We start from the raw sequence: 20,250 nt of genomic DNA on the forward strand, positions 1-20,250 counted from the left end.
TTCTTATTTATCATTTCCAACCAAAAAAACAGGTAGGTGATGTTTAATTGGTATAGATCAGTTTTATAACCTTTAGCAAAATCCAAATTATCGTATGTTTTTCAATTAAGAAAAGGCGGAAGATGCAAAGGAAATATTCATAATTCATATTTCGAAGAGAACTGACATCACCATTCACCATTGCAAACAACGAAGGAAGACCAACAGTCAACGACACACTCCATAACAACATGAAGACTGAACAACATAAATCATACCAAAATAACCTAAATACCACTTGCTTTTCTTTGCTCCTTTTATCCAGAAACTGATATATGTCTTAATACTAGTTAAAATAAAACAATATCGGTCATGTTGATCATGCTCAAGGTATATTAAAGGAATAATTACCATTAGCATTAACAAAATTTTATACATTTCAATTGTAAATCAAAAGAAGACAATTTTGAATATCTTAAATACAGTAATTTCATTGAGTAGGTGTATTAACTGTTTGTAATTTTTGCTTCAATAACTCTACTGTTTTTAAATGTTCCATTTCGCGTGCAGCTTCAATCGGCGTTTTGCCATCATCGTTTGCTATATTCATGTCAGCTCCTTTGGCAACTAACATGTTTATTACGTCTCGATATCCAAATTTTGCTGCTGCAAATAGAGCCGTCTCACCATCTTTGCTTTTGAAGTTAACACAGGTATTTGTGTTTTTCAGAAGCAATTCTATTGTCTCCAAATGATGTTCCTTAGCTGCCCTGTATAATGGTGTGCCGAAGTATATACTCCATAAATTTGGATTGGCATTATTAGATAATAATACCTCTACCACCTCATACTTGTTTTTCCATGCTGCTTTATAAAGGGGAGTTCTTCCATCTTTACATGCTTGATCTACCTTAGCTCCTTTCTCGAGCAACATTTTTACAATCTCTAAATGACCACATCGTGCTGCTTTGTAAAGTGGAGACTCATCGTATTCGCTAATTTTGTTTGGACTTGCATCATTTTTCAACAATATTTCTACGGCTTCCTTATAGCCATGCCATGCAGCTTTACAAAGTGGCGATCTTCCATCTTTTCCACACTTATTTAAATCAGCTGTTTTCTCAATTAAGAGTTTCACTGCTTCTGTTTTACCATTTAGTGATGCAATATATAATGGTGATTCTATATGATTTGTGCTCAAATTTGGATCGGCACCTTCCTCTAATAATAACTTCATGATGTCAGTAAAGTTTTCTTTTGAAGAAATATGCAAAGGGGATCCGATGTATTCATCAAATATCTTGGGGTTTGCTTTATTTCGTTTATTTTGCAAAAGCAATTTAGTCATACTGGTATGTCCCTCTCTAGCAGCTACATACAGGGGAGTCTCCCCAGTACTGTTCTTTAAATTAACTTCAACGTTCTTTTCGAGCAGCTTTCTGGCAACCTTTGTGCAACCCCTCTCCACTGCCTTAAACAAAGGCGATTGTGCACTTTTATTAAGCCGATGTGGATCTGCCCCGTTATTTAAAAGTAAATCTAATGATCCAATATTACCGAAAGTTGCTGCCTTGTGAAGTGGCGTGTCTCCCCTTTCGTCAAACACATTGACATCTAAATGCATATTTATCAACATGTTTAATATGTCATCATAGCCCTGACTTGCAATTTCAAGCAGCGGTGATGTTGCTTTGAATGAGAGAAGTAATATATGTTTCTTTAATTCTTCATTTTCAGTGCAATACTTAATAAATTTATCTCGATATGTTTTATACTGTAGCTGTCTGTTTGCAAAAGCAGTGAATGTAATGTCATTGTTAAATATTTCCCTATTTGTATCTACAAATAATCTTTTGAAATACTGTTCCTCTTTTTCTATTGGTACCTCTATAGCAAAATTGATTTCACATTTTTCCTTTAGGGACTTTAGATGAAACCTGTCTCGAATAATATCACTATGTGCTATATCCAATATTACTCCAAAGAGATCTTCGCCGTAAAAGGATACAACGGCATCAAATATTTTATCGTGAAATATCTTATATTTGTTCCCAGATTCTTTTGTGAAATACTTCTGTAGTTTAATGAAAAGGGACCTGATGTCTTTCTCTGAAAAATTTGGAATCTCACAATAATGAGCAATTATTCTACACTTATCCTTAAAAGGTTTTGTTCCAAATATCCGTTTTTCTAACGCATTATTGCATACTAGGAAAAGTGACATAAGAGCATATATTTCTTTCTTATATGATTTTATTTGTTGAAATACCTTCGAAAGTACTTCAAATGGTGTTTTGAAAAATTCATCAACTTTAACAGGTTCATCCATTTGTGGCAACTTGCTAAGTGATTCGCACAAAAGTGGAAAAATGTCTATGTGTTGTAATTTACCTGGCTCGATTCCCGTGATTATTTTGACATCTTTATGTTGGAGATATTTACTGGCTATTTCTTCTCGTTCTCCCGGACTGAGCGGAAAGTCATGTATATTACAAGAAACTGAAGAAATAAGTTTTAGTTTTCTGAAATGGGGATGGCTTGTTATATGCGATCTACAAGAAAACATCATTCTCAAATTTACATGATCAAGATAAGATTTCATATCGGTCATAAAAGAACCCCATTCATCTACTGCACGCAAATCAATATTATATTTTCCAAATACGTCGTCAAAAACAAAAACTTGCTTTTTCGAACTGTCAAAATGTTGCCTGAAGTCCTCAGGAGAAATTGAAGGATATACATCATAATTTTCTTTCTCGGTGTGCATTGCTAGTGCAATATGGCGCAATACCGTTGACTTCCCACTACCCGATCGACCTACTACTGTCACACAGTTTGACGATTGCAAAATATCCCTCACTTTTGCCATCGCGTTTGTTTCTACTATCTTGGAATCTTTTGTTTTCCATTCGTCTAAAACAGTGGGTGCTGTAAAATAACAATTATTTTTATAATTTAAAAAAATCACCAGAAATCAACTTTCATGATTATGAAACAAACTATAAATCGAATTATTCTCCTTTATATCAAAATACATGAAACTTTTATTGATCTCGCTTTGTTTACCATTAGATTAATTTGGATGAAATGTATTATCGGGGTACTAGCTACGATATTTAAATGAAAATGAAATAGTGAAATAATAATTCGCTTTTAGCGGCCAGTATGTTTCAATTTTGTCAAAATAAGCTAAGAAACATTGATGATGAATTATTCACTTGCAAATGAATAATTCGACATTAAATCTGTATTCATGCGAACTTCAATTTATTCCCTAGCTATAACTTGATAATGCATAAATTGTGCATGTTGAATTATTTATAGAAAAAGTATGTAAACATTTAAAGTGAAACAAAGGTAAATCTTTAGATAAACTGATTCGATCCACCAAAAAAATGTACGGCCTTTTAACAAATACAGGATATAATATAAAAGGTCAATCTAAATAGCCCCAAATCTAACAAAGGGGACGAAAGATAAAACAGCGAAAGTCAAACTCATAGATTGAAAATCAACAGACAACGCCATGGCTAAAAATAAAAAGACAAACAGACAAATAACAGTACAGAAGACACAACATAGAAAACTCATCTCAGCAACACAAACCCCACCAAAAACCGGGGGCGATCTCAAAAGGAGGAGTATGCAGATCGTGCTCCACATGTGGCACCCGTCGTGTTGTTTATGTTATTACAAATTCGGTAAATAGTCTAATTCGGTAGGTCACATTCGTGAAAAGGGAAGGGTATTGTTGTTACGACATAAGGAACGCATCCGATATCATCTGTGAAACGGTTATTCCATAACGATCAACCAACTCGTGATGGCGTCCGTAACGAAGGGATTATTTCATCTTCACCATTTGGAACTCTTGGTGTAATAGTTGTGTAAAACTTGAACAAATACTATCACAGATCTGCAACCAACAGCAAATTAACGGTGTTTGTATCAAAACATGACAACGACAAATGTGAATTAAAGTCCAATGATGATAATATTAATATATGTTGTCTTCATGTTTTTGAAATTATCCTGTCTGTTAATTTTTTTTTATCTCGAGAAGTTGTAGATAATTTGCATGTAAGAAAAAGATTTTTTTGAAAATAAAGTGATACTTACAAGGTAACATCCTAAAATTCACACTTGTTTCACTGGGAATCCTGAAACGATTTTTAACTAAACATTTATAGACGCCTTCGTCTTTTTTAAGTGCATCTTTTATAAACAATGTAATTTTCGATTCATCATCAGAAGTGGCATAGTTTCTTTTAGGCACTATTTCGTCATCTTTGAACCACTCCACAGACCAGATAAAAGATGGTCCTCGTACTGTACACTCAATCTGTGTGTCATTATTTTCATGAAATAGCACAATTTTGTCGGATCGAAGAAAAACTGGACCTATATATAAATATATACAAAGAACTCTCAGAATATTCATATTTAAAATTCAACATCTAAAAAGTTATATTCTAAACTTTCTTTAAAAAATAAACATTTTGCTATTGTTTTATCTACATGTATGTGTTTTCGTCTATCATATTGATATCATACCATAGATTTGGGGGTTTTCCCCGCATATATTGCCTTCGCTATGAATTTGTTATCCTATGCAATTGGCAGTGGTAATTTGTATATTTTTCTAATGCTGTTATCCTATGTTGCATTTTGATTCTCAAGAGACAATTTAGAGCTTAAAATGTATGTGCATGAATTAAAGACCCCTTATCAAACTCATGATTCTTGTTAGTTTTCATTTTATTGTGTTTCTGGTTCGCTGTGTAAGGAGGTATACCTAATTTCTGTATTTATTCATACTAATTATCTAAAGGTATTGATATCAAACTGTATATATAAGCATAATGAATAAAATTCTTATATGCAATTGCGATTGGTTACAAGTGCTCCTTGTGGTTATATTTGTGACAGGTTCTTGAAAACGTCTCTAATTTATGTTACACATATCATTCCATACACCCACCAAATATAGTTGACCTATTACATACAGTATGAGAAAAACACACCAAAACACAAAAACTTAACTATAACCACTGAACCATGAAAATGAGGTCAAGTTTAGATGACACCTGTCAGTTGGACATGTACACCTTACAGTCCTCCCACACACCGATCATACTAGACCTATTGCTTATAGTATCTGAGATATGGACTTGACCAACAAAACTTAACCTTCTTTACTGATCCGTGAAATGAGATGGGGTCAAGTGAAAACTGTCTGACGGGCATGAGGACCTTGCAAGGTACGCACATTCCAAATATAGTTATCCTATTACTTATAATAAGAAAGAATTTAACATTACAAAAAAATCTGATCGTTGTAGTGGCTGAACCATGAGAATGAGGTCAAGGACATAAGACATGTGACTGACGAAAACTTTGTAACAAGAGGCATCCAAATACAAAGTATGAAGCATCCAGGTATTCCGCCTTCTAAAGTATTTTTAAGAAGTTAACTAACGCCGCCGCCGCCATATCACTATCTATATATCGAGCTTATTGCCACAAACGTCGCAGGCTCGACAAAAATCGAATATTTATATCTATGTAAGAATTCAGTAAAGGTTTAAAGTCATACCTGGCTAAATAATTTACCAGTAGTATATCGGTTATATTCGTAAAAATAAAAAAAAAACGTCACAACAGACACGGGCATAGCGAACGATTTGTGAAATATAAACACTTTAAGATGATGCAAATAGAACAACACCATCCAAAAAAAGGAAAATGAAAAATCGTCCCTTTTGTTGTAAATGTAAGTGTGGAGTATCCCTTATATAACCGAAATATCGAAATCTGGGAAAGGACAGCTGATTTATTTAAAGTAACATACTCTCGGCAGTATATTAAGAAAACTCTGGATAATCTAACCAAAAGAAACCTTTTTTGGTCAACAGATCACATTGAGTTATTTAGCGATGATCGGAAACTATGTATGCACCGTATAGTTAGCTACTAAAGGCCACAAAATAATAAACGTGAAACACTCAAAAAGTAAAACAAACAGCCTCGTGTATTTAGAAAACAACAAATGAAAGCAGCTAAACAACGACAACCACTTAATTACAGACTACAGACTCAAGACAAGCACATAACAAATGGGGCAGAGTTAACCTTGTTTGTGAAGATAAACCCTTTCAATTACCAAGCACAAAAACAACTTACACAAATAAAACAATGGACTAAAATAACAGATGTAAATGGTCAGCATACAACATCTCCGTAAAAATTTTGATTTGCTATCCCGTTTGTAATATGTAATACAGTCAAATTCACAAACCAAATCATTGTATATATGGATAAATTCAGTCATGGTTTTAAGTAAGTTGAGGCAACGAAATCTCTGACTTCATAATTTACCAGTAATAAATGGATTAGGATAATTGAACTTCAAAACGTCAGTACAGACACAGGCATAGCGAACGATTTGTGATATATAAACATCATTTGGATTATACTTTGGTCCATTCCATTTCTTCAAATTAACATATCTCATTTCTGTAAAAGTGCTCTAAATATTGCCCTTAAAACATCTTAATAAACATGAGCATGGTGTTTAGACATAAAGACAAAGAAAAGATTACTTACATACAAATAAGATGAAACCTGAAGAAAAATAAGTGACATTTTCTAAAACTCAGAAATATAACAATTGTTCAAGTATAGAATACCAAAAGTATTTTTTTGTCATAACAAATTCTGTTTATTCATTGTCTATTGTTGAAGATTTGAGTTTTATTTTATGTAACCTTATCTGTTTTAAAGATTGGGAGTAGAAAGTAAACATATTATACCGATTACAATGTGAACGACACTTGTTTCTAGAACACTTTTCGTTGAGTCTGATCGAGACCAAATGTTTGGGTGGCAACTACATAAAACATTTTAAAGCATCACGTTCAAAATAACTTTGAAAACAAACTTTCAATACTTTTGCCTGTTAGTGATGTAACTTTAGTTTCACTGATAAAGATTCGGGCTATTTATCATGTTCCTATATGCTATGAGTGTCAATTCATTGATATAATTAAAGTTCATTATTCTGTTGCTGATTCAATGAATTTGCAACATACTTGTTATCATTTTGATACTAATCTTTGCGAAAAATTGTTTTCTGTGATATTTATTGTATAGTTTATCCAAATATATGTATAGTCTTACCAATAGAAAATCCGCAGATTAACATCATTGTAACTATGTATACGCCAGTCTCATTGTTACCTATGAAGATTAATATATTATATATAATTATATATAAATATACTAAATAAATAAATGATTTGGAAAATACGTTGAAGGTATAAAAAGTCATGAGAATTCCGAATGCAATAAGGTTCTATCCGGGCACTCTGGTTCTAAACCCTGGTTCCATCTGGGTTGTTTGGTTCTGAACCTTGGTTCTTTGGTTCGAAACCATGGTAACTGGTTCAACATCCGGGTTGTTTGGTTATAGCAACCCGAATTCCTGGTTCCATCTGGGTTCTTTTCTAGATTATTCTAATGTTCCCGTTGAACTTGAAGAAGATAACCACAAGTATCCGAATAAAAAGGTAAAGTAGGTCAAAGACGCTCAAATTGTTAAATAACATTATAACATATCAGGATCGACGGTTAAAGAAGCTGTAAGGTATTTATTTTCTCATTTTAATGATTAGGAAACTAGATAAAAATAAAGCATCGTTTAGATTTTAAAAATAAATCGAAATGGTTCATTATATCGAACATTATTTTATTTAATTCAGTCGTTCTGTTTTTTATTTATTTCCGTTCATATTTCTAGACGTTTTAAAACAACAAAATTGGAGACCTGTCGTTCAATTGGCCAACGATATATGCATCTAGCCACTTCACCAGTTGACGACTTGCATATATATTTAAATGCACATTTAAAATTCGAATGCATTTTATTTAATAGCTGCTTTGTAATAATATCAGATTTGATAGAAATACGTGTGAAGTATATATATGTAACAAATCGTTTTGTTCAAAACGGAATCTTAAAAGACATATAAAAAGAAAGTGATGATCAATTTAAGTTTAATTGAAAAATAAGTTATGAAATATAACAAAAATGTATATGTACAATAAATTTGTCAAATTTGATACTACTTGTGAAATTAAGGCATGCATTTAATCATTATAGGCCAAAAATAATCAAATCAAAATGAAGATTGAATATTTTTATAATAACATTGTATGTGTGTGTGTTTGTGTGTGTGTTAATGGCAGTGCTGGTGGAATGCGTAGCACCAGCACACTAGTCAGAAATTCTGTGTTGGTACCATAGAAAAGGAACATAAACTGCGGAGTTACTCTAGTCCGTTCGTCCCGAACATCCAAAAAAAAAGGGTTCCGTTATTTTAACTTTAGTGGCCTCAACCAAATACTACAAAACTTATACACAAAATAAAAAGAAGATGTGTCATGGGTGCCAATAAGAACACTCCACAAAAGACTAAATGATACAGAAATGAACAGCTATAAGTCATCCTACGGCCTTCGACAATGAGCAAAGTCCGTATCGCATAGTCAGTTATAAAAAGCACCGAGAAAAGAAACGGACAAATTATGTACATTATAGGTCAATGTACGGCCTTCATACGGAGCCTTGGCTCTCACCGAAACACAAGCTATAAAGGCCCAAAAACTACTTGTGTAAAACAATTCAATGGAGAAAACCAACAGTCTAATCTAAATAAAAAACAAGAAACGAGAAACAAGTATAAATTACACAAACAAACGATAACTACTGTATACATCAGATTCCTGACTTAGGACAGATGCAAACATTTGCAGACGGATGAAACAATATTATAACATCATAACATAGAAGAAAAAAAACACGATAAAACGAAATTCAAACGAGGAAAGAAATGGACAAATGTTTAGGCAACTGACTTGCGACTGGCACATGCATACTAAATAGGGCGGGGTTGAACATGTTAGCGGGGTCTTCACCATCTCCCTAACCTGGGACAATGGTTATTTCCACATACAAAAAAATGAATTTGAAATTTGGTAACGTCACTTTTACTGTTCAAGAGTTATCATGTTCCTTTAAAAACATAGAAAATGCCCAATTTGCGTTTTCGTTCTTTTAAATTAGTTTGACTCAATCAAATTTTATAAACCTTATAAGTAATGCGTATTACCCCATAACACAGCTCTATCAAGTTCGATATTGGGTGGTGTTACTGTTCAAGAGTTATTAGATATAAGAAGTTGGTACTAGTACTAATGATACAAATATCAACACGTAGACTAAAGATAGGAAAGATCATGCTTAATCTGTTGTTTCTGTTCTTTAACTTTAGTTTGCCTCAACCAAATGTTTTGAAACTTATACACAATGCTTATGGTCACTTAACAGTCAAAATTACGTGAATCCTGTTTCTATATGTGGAGTTAACTTGTGTTTTTTTTTCACAAGCAGGGGCATCTGTGGCCCATAGACATATTGTACATTTATTTCAGTAAACGGTTTATTAACTTCCTTTGGATTCTACTTCTATTAGAATTAACTTGCATATTTTTTTTAGGATTGCGGTGCAGTTTGATAACAGACAGTGACCAGCATAAAAAAGTGTTTCACTAGATTGAGCTCTTTGTCTAAGTGTACTTTAAAGGTTCTTCGCACTGAGTTCAGTTTATTGATATGCGTATACCTTCATGTGATTTTTAAGATGCTTAAACAAACTATCCATATCAACATGTCCATCAAATGAAATCCAAGGTAAAATGATTGAACCATTTTGAATTATCAATCTATCACAACTTGCAGTACATGGTGCTACTAGAGCAGTAAATATCCTTTTTAATTTTCACAGCAATAAAAAGATTTAGTTTTCATTTGATCAAAACATTCTTCATATCAAAAATTGAGAATGGAAATGTGAAATGTGTTTAAGAGACAGTAACATGACAAAAAAGCAAAAAGCAGTCAAAGGTCACCAATGGGTTTTTAACAAAGTGAGAAAATCTCTCGCCCGGCGGGGGACTTCAGAGGCCCCTTAACAAAATGTGTACTAGTTCAAACTCCAATACATAAAACCGATCTTACAATTACAAATATACAAATATATCTAAATATTTAATATAGATATAAAAATATGGGATATGAGTGCAATCAGAGGATTCTCCATATACTTCAAACAAAATATACAAGTTGTACAATGAGGGCAAAGGTCAAGATCATATTAAGTTTCTCGTGCCACAAGACTCACCATCTTATGACAATACATCTTCATGCTACATATTCAGAAGCAAGGTCAATTTAGAATTATACCTCTAGGTCAGGGTAATATACAAAGGAACACACTGTATCATGATGACACACCCACACTGCATAGGTCAAGAGTCGAAAAGTCATAGTCTGGTCAGGAGTTCCATGCCAAAAAAAAAAGCAGTCCTGCACGAAATTTCATCACGTACCAATGTCTCAGTGCATGATGCACTACACATGCCAAATACAGCAAACATGGGTCAGGGACAGAAACAGAAGACATGTATCTAAACTCAATGGAACAGTACTTGTATTTCAGGTCACCATATGCAAGTGCCTTCAACATAGAACATAAACTCTCGCAACAATTCAAAGTTAAAACGTCTTTCACAAAAGTTTGAGCAGGATTTTTTGCAACGATTACCTTACCACTGTTAATTAAAAATCGGATCTTAAAAGTAGGGTTTACCATTAATTCCTAACCTTACCATGTGATATCACTATGGTAAACTGATCGAAACACTTGATGCAGTCATGAAATTGAATATTTGCAATAGTACGACGAGAACAATACAAGACAGAGTAAGAAACAAATGAAAGTAATTATACATACGAACTTTTTATCACAATGCACAAACTAGGAACCGTAGTTTTCATTCATTTTATTCATTTAAAATGTATGCTCCCGTTAAACAATGGAAATTAACGCTGTATATTTATATAAACGATCAATCTTGTTTCATATAAATAAATTGCATGTATTATGTATTCTTGCTAAAGATAACAATGTTAGACGGTTTTTTGTTTTCTAAATGTTCAGTGGTAAATATTTCATACATTATGATACATAATATGTATCCATATGTTTACTCAGAGCATCATGAATTATACAATTGGTTATTTAAAGACATAATACTTTCATTTCAATGCCTAATACATTTTTAACACTCAAATTAACATAACTTCCAAATGAGTGCTCCAAATGAGTTTTATTTCAATTTAATGCAAGTAATTACAAGAAGAGAACAAATACACCATATACTCAGATATACAAAAACTTTAAGTAAAGAAAATCAACTGTGTGACTTCTTTCTTATATGCATAAGTAATACATTTGGTCTATTGGTATCTTCTGCTGTTGTTTTTTTCTATGGTCGGGTTGTTGTTTCTTTGACACATTTCCCATTTTCATTCTCAATTTTATTCATGTACTAATTACGAATACATTATCTTCACTGTATAATTTGTATATATACCATACTAACGGAAACATTACTTATGAAAGAGGGACGAAAGATACCAGATGGACGGTCAAACCCATAAATCGAAAATAAACTGACAACGCAATGGCTAAAAACGAAAAAGACCAACAGACAAATAATAATACACGTGACACTACATAAAATACTAAAAAGAAACAACACAAACCCAATTATGACCTGTGGTTGTTAACCTTTTCATTTTATCTCGTACGTGTGCTTGCCTCATAAACAATCATACAATATCCCATTATTTTAATGCCCTACTATCGCAGGGTCATTATGTTTTCTGGTATGTGCGTGCGTCCGTTCGTTCATTCTTCCGTCCGTCCGTCCGTCCGTCTGTCCCGCTTCAGGTTAAAGTTTTTTATGAAGTTGACTTCCAATCAACCTGAAACTTAGTACACATGTCCCCAAGTTATGATCTTCCTAATTTTAATGCCAAATTAGAGTTTTTACCCCAATTTCACGGCCCACTGAACATAGAAAATGAAAGTGCAAGTTCCAGGTTAAAGATTTTGGTTAAGGTAGTTTTTTATGAAGTTGAAGTCCAATACAGTTGAAACTGATCATACATGCTCCTTATGATATGATCTTTCTAATTTAAATGCCAAATTAGAGATTTTACACCAATTCCAGTGTCCACTAAACAGAGAAAATGATAGTGCGAGTGGGGCATCCATGTACTATGGACACATTCTTGTTATATCATACACTTATCATGGTCGTATTTTTATTCGTCTATCGACATACAATTGTATAATTAACTTTATTACTTTAATAATGCTACTCTCATCTATGTTCATGCATACAGTGCATTGATTCCAAATAATATTCGAAATGTTTTGAAATATGACCAACCAAGAAAGAAAATTGTTAGTATATTTTCCAAACAAGACCTTAAAAATACTTACTATTATTATATACTTTATTGTTTTTGATATTACTGTATACCTCATTTGTGGGCACTCCCAAACTTTGTACGATTCTAGAAAGTATAAAAAATAATACATACAGAGGATACCAGGAATTACCAAAATATTGGACAGAAAAACAAAACACACCAACCAACAGTTATACGTGAGCACCACATCTGCCCACACACTTTGCCTTTCAGCTAACTCGTTTGGCTAACAACAAATTGTAGTATCTATTCATATTTGCTTGATATCTAATACATATCCCGTGTGTGTTCTTCGATATTAAACAATTTGTTAAAGTGATATATATAATGTTCATTCATGTTTATCTTTATGTATAAATTGGAGAAGACGTTACCAAGTTGAAAAACTTGTGTTAATCCAATTCTCCTTTTCGAACAATAAAATATGTCTAAACTGACTCAAATAATGGTAGTTAAGAAATGCACATAATTTGAAAAGCAAAATGTAATCGCTATTATATATGAGCTTTATCAAGTTATTACTTTTCTGAACAAGGGGTTAGTTTACATCATTTTGTGTACCATTCTTTATTCCGCTGATCTATGTATATCTGTTTTTGGGTCAGTTTGATGGACTCTAGACTGGACGATTTGGAACTTGGATTGTGAATCAGACTCTTGTCTGTTGTTACTAATCATTCATTTATAAAAACAGAGACAGTTCATATAATGTATTGCTATTTTAAATAAGGTACAGTAAGTCATTTCATGTAATTTTCAATTAAAAGACAACTTTTTTTATACTGCACAGATTATAACTATTCAATTGTTAGGTCGAATCTTTTGAAGTTCCACCTATTTTAGAAACAAGATTACGACTAAAATTGATCGAACTTCTGAACAATGCAGTAAACTTTAAAAGAGGTGTTTAAAGAGATCTCTAATGATGTCTAGCGTATCATATCTTATTCTGTTAAAGATATTTACCTTTTTGGTCTCTGCAAACTGTCGACCGTTCCTTGTATACATATGTATTCTATATAAAAAAAAAGGGCCTTATTGTTATGCACACGTTTATAATATAAATCTATTGACTACTTAAATGGCAATTTGATTTGATAATCAAAGAAGAGAGTATTATACAGCCACCTTATGGTCCATTTTTCGGACCTTGAAATGAAAAATCCTATAGTTTATAAATCTTCAAAATTACATCTTGAAAATAACATTACTTATAGTTTGTAAATGTTGCATTATACATTATTACACTGAGTAAGCTGCCGAATTATAAGTGGTTTCATTATGAGCAAGATTTAACAAATGTATTTTAAAAAGTGATATTATCTTTCGAAGCCAAAAATTGATTCATATTTATTTGAAGACGAATGTGTGTAAACTGTCATTTTGGGGTCAGATATATCTTTATCAACATTTGTAAAATGTCACAGGGACATCACAACCTGATGAATTATTAATAAACATTACATAATTTTAAAAGTCTTAACATATCTGATTATTTATTTTGCAATTCAGGGGCTAAATAGTGTCCTCATTTTGATTTTTATACATCACTCAATAATATAATTTGTTTAATGGATATCTCTATAGATGAAACCATACATTACCTGTGTTTAAAAAAGCGGAATTTTCAGGACAAATCTTTTTATAACAAGTGCAGTCTTCTTTTGATGAAACACAATGTGTTTTATTTGGTGTTTCATTCACAAATGCATATCCGTTCTCAAAATCGCAGAAACAGGATCTGTCCCCATATATAGAACCATTGCTATATACTTTTTGACCTTCTTCAATGCATGTTGACTTTTGATATATACACTGGAAGGTTTGGTTTGACTCTATGAAGAATGGTTGATATCGGTCCATACTACAGTGGCCTTGATTAAGTCCACCTTCTCTTGTTGGTCTAAATCCTATTTAGGAAATAAAACGTTAAAAGGAAATAGTAAAAGGGATATGATATACTATTAGATATTCTTTAAATGTGTCTTATGTAAACAGCAATTATGAACAATTACTAGACAAGGATATACAATGTAATAATTTCACACGAGAAACTATACAAAAATTTACAAAACAGGGAAGATTTGTCGTTCCCATTATGAATTTTCAAAATTTGGACTGTGCTCAATTGCTTTACTCCTGTATATAATTTCTAACACGTATACGTAGTGATGTTTGAGATTGCAATGCACGCAATCAACTATACAGGAATTACGATACATTACTTGAACTATCCCTAATACTTTCATAGATACAAAAAAAAGTTTAATATGTGTCTGTACAAGGTTAGGAGCCACTAGTTCAGTGTTCTTCATCGGTTGTTGTATACCATATTTGTCAAAGGTATATTGATCTTAGCATGAATAGTTATCTCCTCTTTTTTTTGTTGAACATTTTGTATTGGCGATGCTTTTTATAGTTTAGAAAAGTTTAGAAAAGGTATCATTAAAAAAAAAGTTGATCGATGACATTATTTTCCTTTTAATGGCTGAACACATCACATGCATGCGAAACCAATCTCTAGTTAGACAATACTTGGTCATGTTTTATGAAGATTTAAGCCCAAGGCTTTTACACTTCTTTAGTGCAGCTATTAAGAGTTTACTTTCATAATAAATTGACAATGAAAAGTCATTCATGTAAAGCATTTCATAGTGCATGGAAAATCATGTACTATGAAAATTAGAGGGCAAAAAAATGACTTTTCATTGGAAGAGAAGAAGTTAGTATGTTTTAAGCAGATTTTATCTCTCGGCTTCGCATTGGGCTTAAATCTTCATAAAACATGACCAAGTATTGTCTAATCTATCAGTAAAGGTTTATATCGAATGTCACATGAATACGGATTTAATGGGGTCGAATTATTCTCTTTCGAGTGAATAGTTAATCAGCGATATTTCTTATTTTGACAAAATTTGTACCAAATTCGCAGCTAAAAACGAATTATTATTTCTTTATAATTGTATAAATGATTGAACCAAATGAAATCATTTTCTATTTTTTTCTTACATTACTCGTAGCTAGTGCCCCTTCAAGTATTTCGACCATTGTTGAAAGTCTTAATATGGTGACCTCTATTGTTTTTGAATATTTAGAAAATACTAGTACTTTTTTTATTGAATACAATGATATTTCGTCACTTTCTATCCCAAATTCATGTATTTGGTTTTGATGTTATATTTGTTATTCTCATCGGATTTTGTCTAATACTTAGTCCGTATCTGTGTGTTTTACATTTTAATGTTGTGTCGTTGTTCTCCTCTTATATTTAATACACTTCCCTCAGTTTTAGTTTGTTACCCCAATTTTTTGTCCATAGATTTACCAGTTTTGAACAGCGGTATACTACTGTTGCCTTTATTATACCGCTGTTCAAAACTCGTAAATCTATTGACAAAAAACAAATTTTTTATTCATAATTTGTAGCTGGTTGACACAGACAGAAATGTAAACTTATTTTCCATACCTGGATAAATGGCTATAGGCTTTGCACAAATTTCTCCATATTCTTTTTCTTGTATATCCCAAGCACAATGATACCTCTCCGAGCTGTTACAGGTTCTACGACTTTGGTGAAATTGCTCAAAATGGGTTAGGTTACTGCAGTTTAAATAAGATGATGGAGGATTTTCAAGTACATATTTAACACATTCTTTGTTTATCAGACAGGAACAGTCACTGCCGGTGGAAAGTGAAATTTTTGAAGACCAACAAACCTATGTTAAAAAAAGGTAAAAGAAGTATCAAAATAGAAAGTTAGTCTTTGTTATATATTTCTTTTTTTTTCTTTTTACTTTTCAAAAGATTGCATAGTTTAAACTATAAAATTCACTTTGTGTGTTCTATGCAAATAATCTTGATCAACATTTAACAGACAGTTCAGTGCGTTTACCTAGACCCAACGGCCTTGACCTTTGAATATTTACAAGCGCGGATAATAGCAAACTAAATCTTAATTATAAATTTTGACTTTCGTGATATTACTCACTGTTAGTCGTCATAGAACAGACAACCCCTTGTTCGAACGAAAAAAGGCGAAAAGACAAATAACATTGAAAAACGACATCAAGAGATATTCTACAGAAATAGAATATAACCATTACGAACCTTCTAAAACTGGAAGGGTACTCGGTTCTTGCTACACCTTATACTTTTGAATGAGATAGTCTCATCACTTCTATGTATCTCGAGTGGCATCCTTACTTTAAAACTTTAAAATTATTATTCAGACAATCGAATATAGTTTTATTTCTCAAATTACTGAAAGATTTGTACGATCATCGTATCGAATTAGTATCTAAAATGAATAATGATAAAGTAATAGGTCTTACCAAAAGGAAGTAAAATCTGTACATCTTTCTGTACATGAATCTACAACACAATAAAATTCAATGATTATCAGTTGATATGTTTAAGAAAACAGAGCTCCTCATAATATTTACCTCATGTTTACCTGTAGCAGTTATCATTCGACCAATATTAGATTAGATATTAAAAACCGAGAAGATACAAGAAGCGTCTACGCGGTGGCAATCACATATTAAATTTGCGTCACATTTTTTTGGTAATCTAAGATTATAAGATGTGTTCGTTTGATTGATTTCAAAAATTTTATACATTTTTATATGTGGAGAGAAAAAGTGGATGAGTGGGAGAATTAACATTTCGAATGGACTTTTGTTCAATTATTGGCTTTGCTATCATACATAATTATGGAAGAATCGTTCCAACTACAGGAATTTTAAACTTGCATATCAAACCCATACTGAGATCATGGCATATGTACGCCAATATTATTTAGAATGCAAACCAGTTTTTGAATTGCTATTCAAATCTTTCTTAGTAGCAAAATACGCATACAAAACAGCTTGTAATCATGATAGTGTTGTACAGCTGTTAAATGAAACAATGCTTCAACAATTTTCTTTTTTGTTAGCATTGCTATTCTGTAAAAAATACAGTATAAGCATTGCACTGTTTATTACATTGTTGAATATAATGCGACCCGAAATACAGCCGCCTATATAGAGCCAGTGACACTTAGCCATGGCGTTGTCAGTTTATTTTAGATTTATGAGTTTGACTGTCCCTTTGGTATCTTTCGTCCCTCTTATACTACAAAATACAAAACGTAACTTGTAGTAGAATCTAGATATAACGGATTTGATGAAAGTATGTTTGATGATATCATATTGGATACTGAGGAAAATTTCGCAATTTTGAGTTCAACCTTTCGATTTCTTTTGTTCGTTTATGTATATAATTTTCACATCTTAAACTCCTTTTGTTTTGTCTCAATTTACCGTAGAACTCACGTGGTCTACCGAACAAATATACATTTTTTTATGAAACTATATTACTTCCGAATGGTTTATTGGTTAAATAAATTGGGTTTCATCAAATGTAACCCAAAACTGTTTTGACGAATGGAAAATATGAACAAAGTTGAACGTTCAATTTGCGCTTTTGAGTAAAAACACATGTGCAAATTTTTTTCTCTTTATATGAGAGAAATAAAATGAAGCGGTAAAATAAAGATGGTTTTATTGCTCATAATAATTTTTAGAAAAAAAAACTATGCTAAAGTTGAGGCTTTAATCTCCTCTCACAAAAGAGTTAATAATACTCGCAGCTAGGTATACTAGTGTTCCAGTGCTCTTCTTAAAAAATATCAAAGCAAAAGGTTAATAACAAAAATAACGAACTCCTAGGAAATTTCAAAACGGAAAATCTGAAATCAAATGGCAAATTCAAAAGCTCAAACTAAAACACATCACACGAATACGGTCATTTTCTTATGTAGAAACTGTTGGATTAAACCTGGTTTTAAAGCTTGCACAATCAATGTATATCGTATGATCATAGTATAACTGGATTTCTTTGTGTTGTCGTCATATATGATATAGTTAATTCGTAGATCATATTCGACCTTGACTGAAATTGCAAATGATCGACGTAAACACATTAATCAATTGTTGAAATGTTTTTAAGTTTGTAAGCACAGTAAGAAAAGGAAATCATTTTGAATGAATACATGTACTTCAAATTTATGAACTATTGTACAATAATTGAAATAACATTATTTTTGTAATTTGTACTTACCGTGCGTTTCAATAATATACTGTCATTGCATATATATATCCTTTATCGATTAACCGATTTCAAAAATTCCCATGGTTAAATATAGTCATGAACGGGTCATTCTGATTTGAAAATATTAGAATTTAAATGTCAACAGATCGCAATGCGTTTGGCCTGTATCGAATGTTCTTTGTAGACCCTTGTGTGGTGTTTAAGTCCGATAAACTTTTTTTTTATTCGCAGTTAACTTTAACTGTTATCAAATGAAGGCTATTTTGATAAACACCTACAAAAAGAAGTCAAATTGTCGAATAGATCTTCCGTGTTTGTTATGTAATACATTTATCAAGTCTACATTTGTAATACATAAACGAGTCTTTATTCGACGATATCAATAAATCATACCTGTATAATATAAAACCATTCCCACTGTTGGTATGATATTTCATTTTAAATATCTAATAGTACAATATAGCAAAATATATTTGTTTAACCTTCCGCAAACAATTTGTTTTTCGAGAGGGTAGTGGTCTGTCTGCCCGTCTGTCTGTCTGTTTTTGTTTGTCTGTTTGTCAACCTTGTCTGATTTGTATTTTGCTGATAACTTTGTTATCATAACGTTTAGTTAACAAACTTGGTGTGTTGGTACATCATGAGATTGGGGAATGGGTCATATATCAAAGTCAGTTCACTCTGACCTTGAATTCAACCTTTGATTCATATAATAGTAAAAAAATGTATGATTGTATTTACTAAAACATGTTGCACCCTACCTCCATAAACAGGGTCCTTACACCAAGCCCCTGTGGTGGGGTTGTCAATTTATCCCAACTTATTACTTTTGAATGTCTCCTTGGTATCTTCTTCCTGTCCTTACCATGGACACAATATTCGAAAATATTCAAATTTTAAAGTAAATTTGGATTTTATTAGATAAATACTTACCATCATAAATTCTGAGTGTAACCCCAATTGCGTCATAGGTCAGATGGAAAATCCCAACTAAAAATAAACGTACTCTCACTGGTCCGGACATGTACCCCTGTTTGCCCATATTCTTCCATTCAATTTCCTCAAGACAGAAGCATAAGGAAAGGGGATGAAGGGGAGGTGGGTGGGACCTATAATTTATGATGGTAAGTATTTATCTAATAAAATCCAAATTTAATTTAAAATTTGAATATTTTATAGCTTTAAATACGTTACCATCATAAATTCTGAGTAACAGAATCTAACGTAAAGCTGAATCCCCTGTAACAGAAGAAACAGGAGGAAAGTTCAATCTTTGTGCTGAAACTATAGGTCCAAGAGAGTATAAACTCTCGGCAAAAGTAGCCATAGATTGGAGGTAGTGAGATATAAAAGAGTTCTAATTTCTCCAGAAACCTACAGACAGTACCTCTTCTAAAGATGCACTGTTAAACAGAGCCCAGGATGTAGAGATACCCCTAACATCATGAGCTTTAACATTAAAACTATTTAAAAGTTCTGCCTTAGAAGAACCATAAGCTAAAGATATGCATTTGCATATCCAAGTAGAAATAGTTTTAACAGAAAGATCTGAGATTCCTTTTTTAATAGGAATAAAGAGTCTTGAGTTAGAAACAGAACGTAAACTACACGTTCTTTCCAGATAAATAGAAAGGATTCTTACTGGACATAAAAGTACAGAAATAGAATCGCTAGGAAGTGCAGGAATCACAACTGGTTCTGCACCTTATCTGGAATCTGATTCTTTGCCAAAAAAGCAGGATCCGTTAAAAGAGTAACAGAAGATTTATCCC

The 20,250-nt window shown here is 32.3% G+C and overlaps 1 protein-coding gene across 1 annotated transcript; it reads right to left on the reverse strand.

Moving 5' to 3' along the window:
• Positions 1-99: 99 nt before the first annotated feature.
• On the reverse strand, positions 100-16,786 carry LOC134710894 (uncharacterized). The gene is made up of 9 exons (XM_063571303.1): positions 16,717-16,786; positions 15,852-16,101; positions 13,990-14,295; positions 13,352-13,400; positions 12,396-12,469; positions 7,162-7,221; positions 6,589-6,606; positions 4,102-4,383; positions 100-2,910 (listed from the first exon to the last, which is right to left on the reverse strand). Exons 1-9 carry the CDS (start codon positions 16,750-16,752, stop codon positions 470-472), a joined length of 3,516 nt encoding a protein of 1,171 aa, XP_063427373.1. The 5' UTR covers positions 16,753-16,786; the 3' UTR covers positions 100-469.
• Positions 16,787-20,250: the final 3,464 nt, after the last annotated feature.

This window comes from Mytilus trossulus, chromosome 3 (genome assembly GCF_036588685.1).
Source record: "Mytilus trossulus isolate FHL-02 chromosome 3, PNRI_Mtr1.1.1.hap1, whole genome shotgun sequence".
Lineage (NCBI taxonomy): Eukaryota > Metazoa > Mollusca > Bivalvia > Mytilida > Mytilidae > Mytilus > Mytilus trossulus.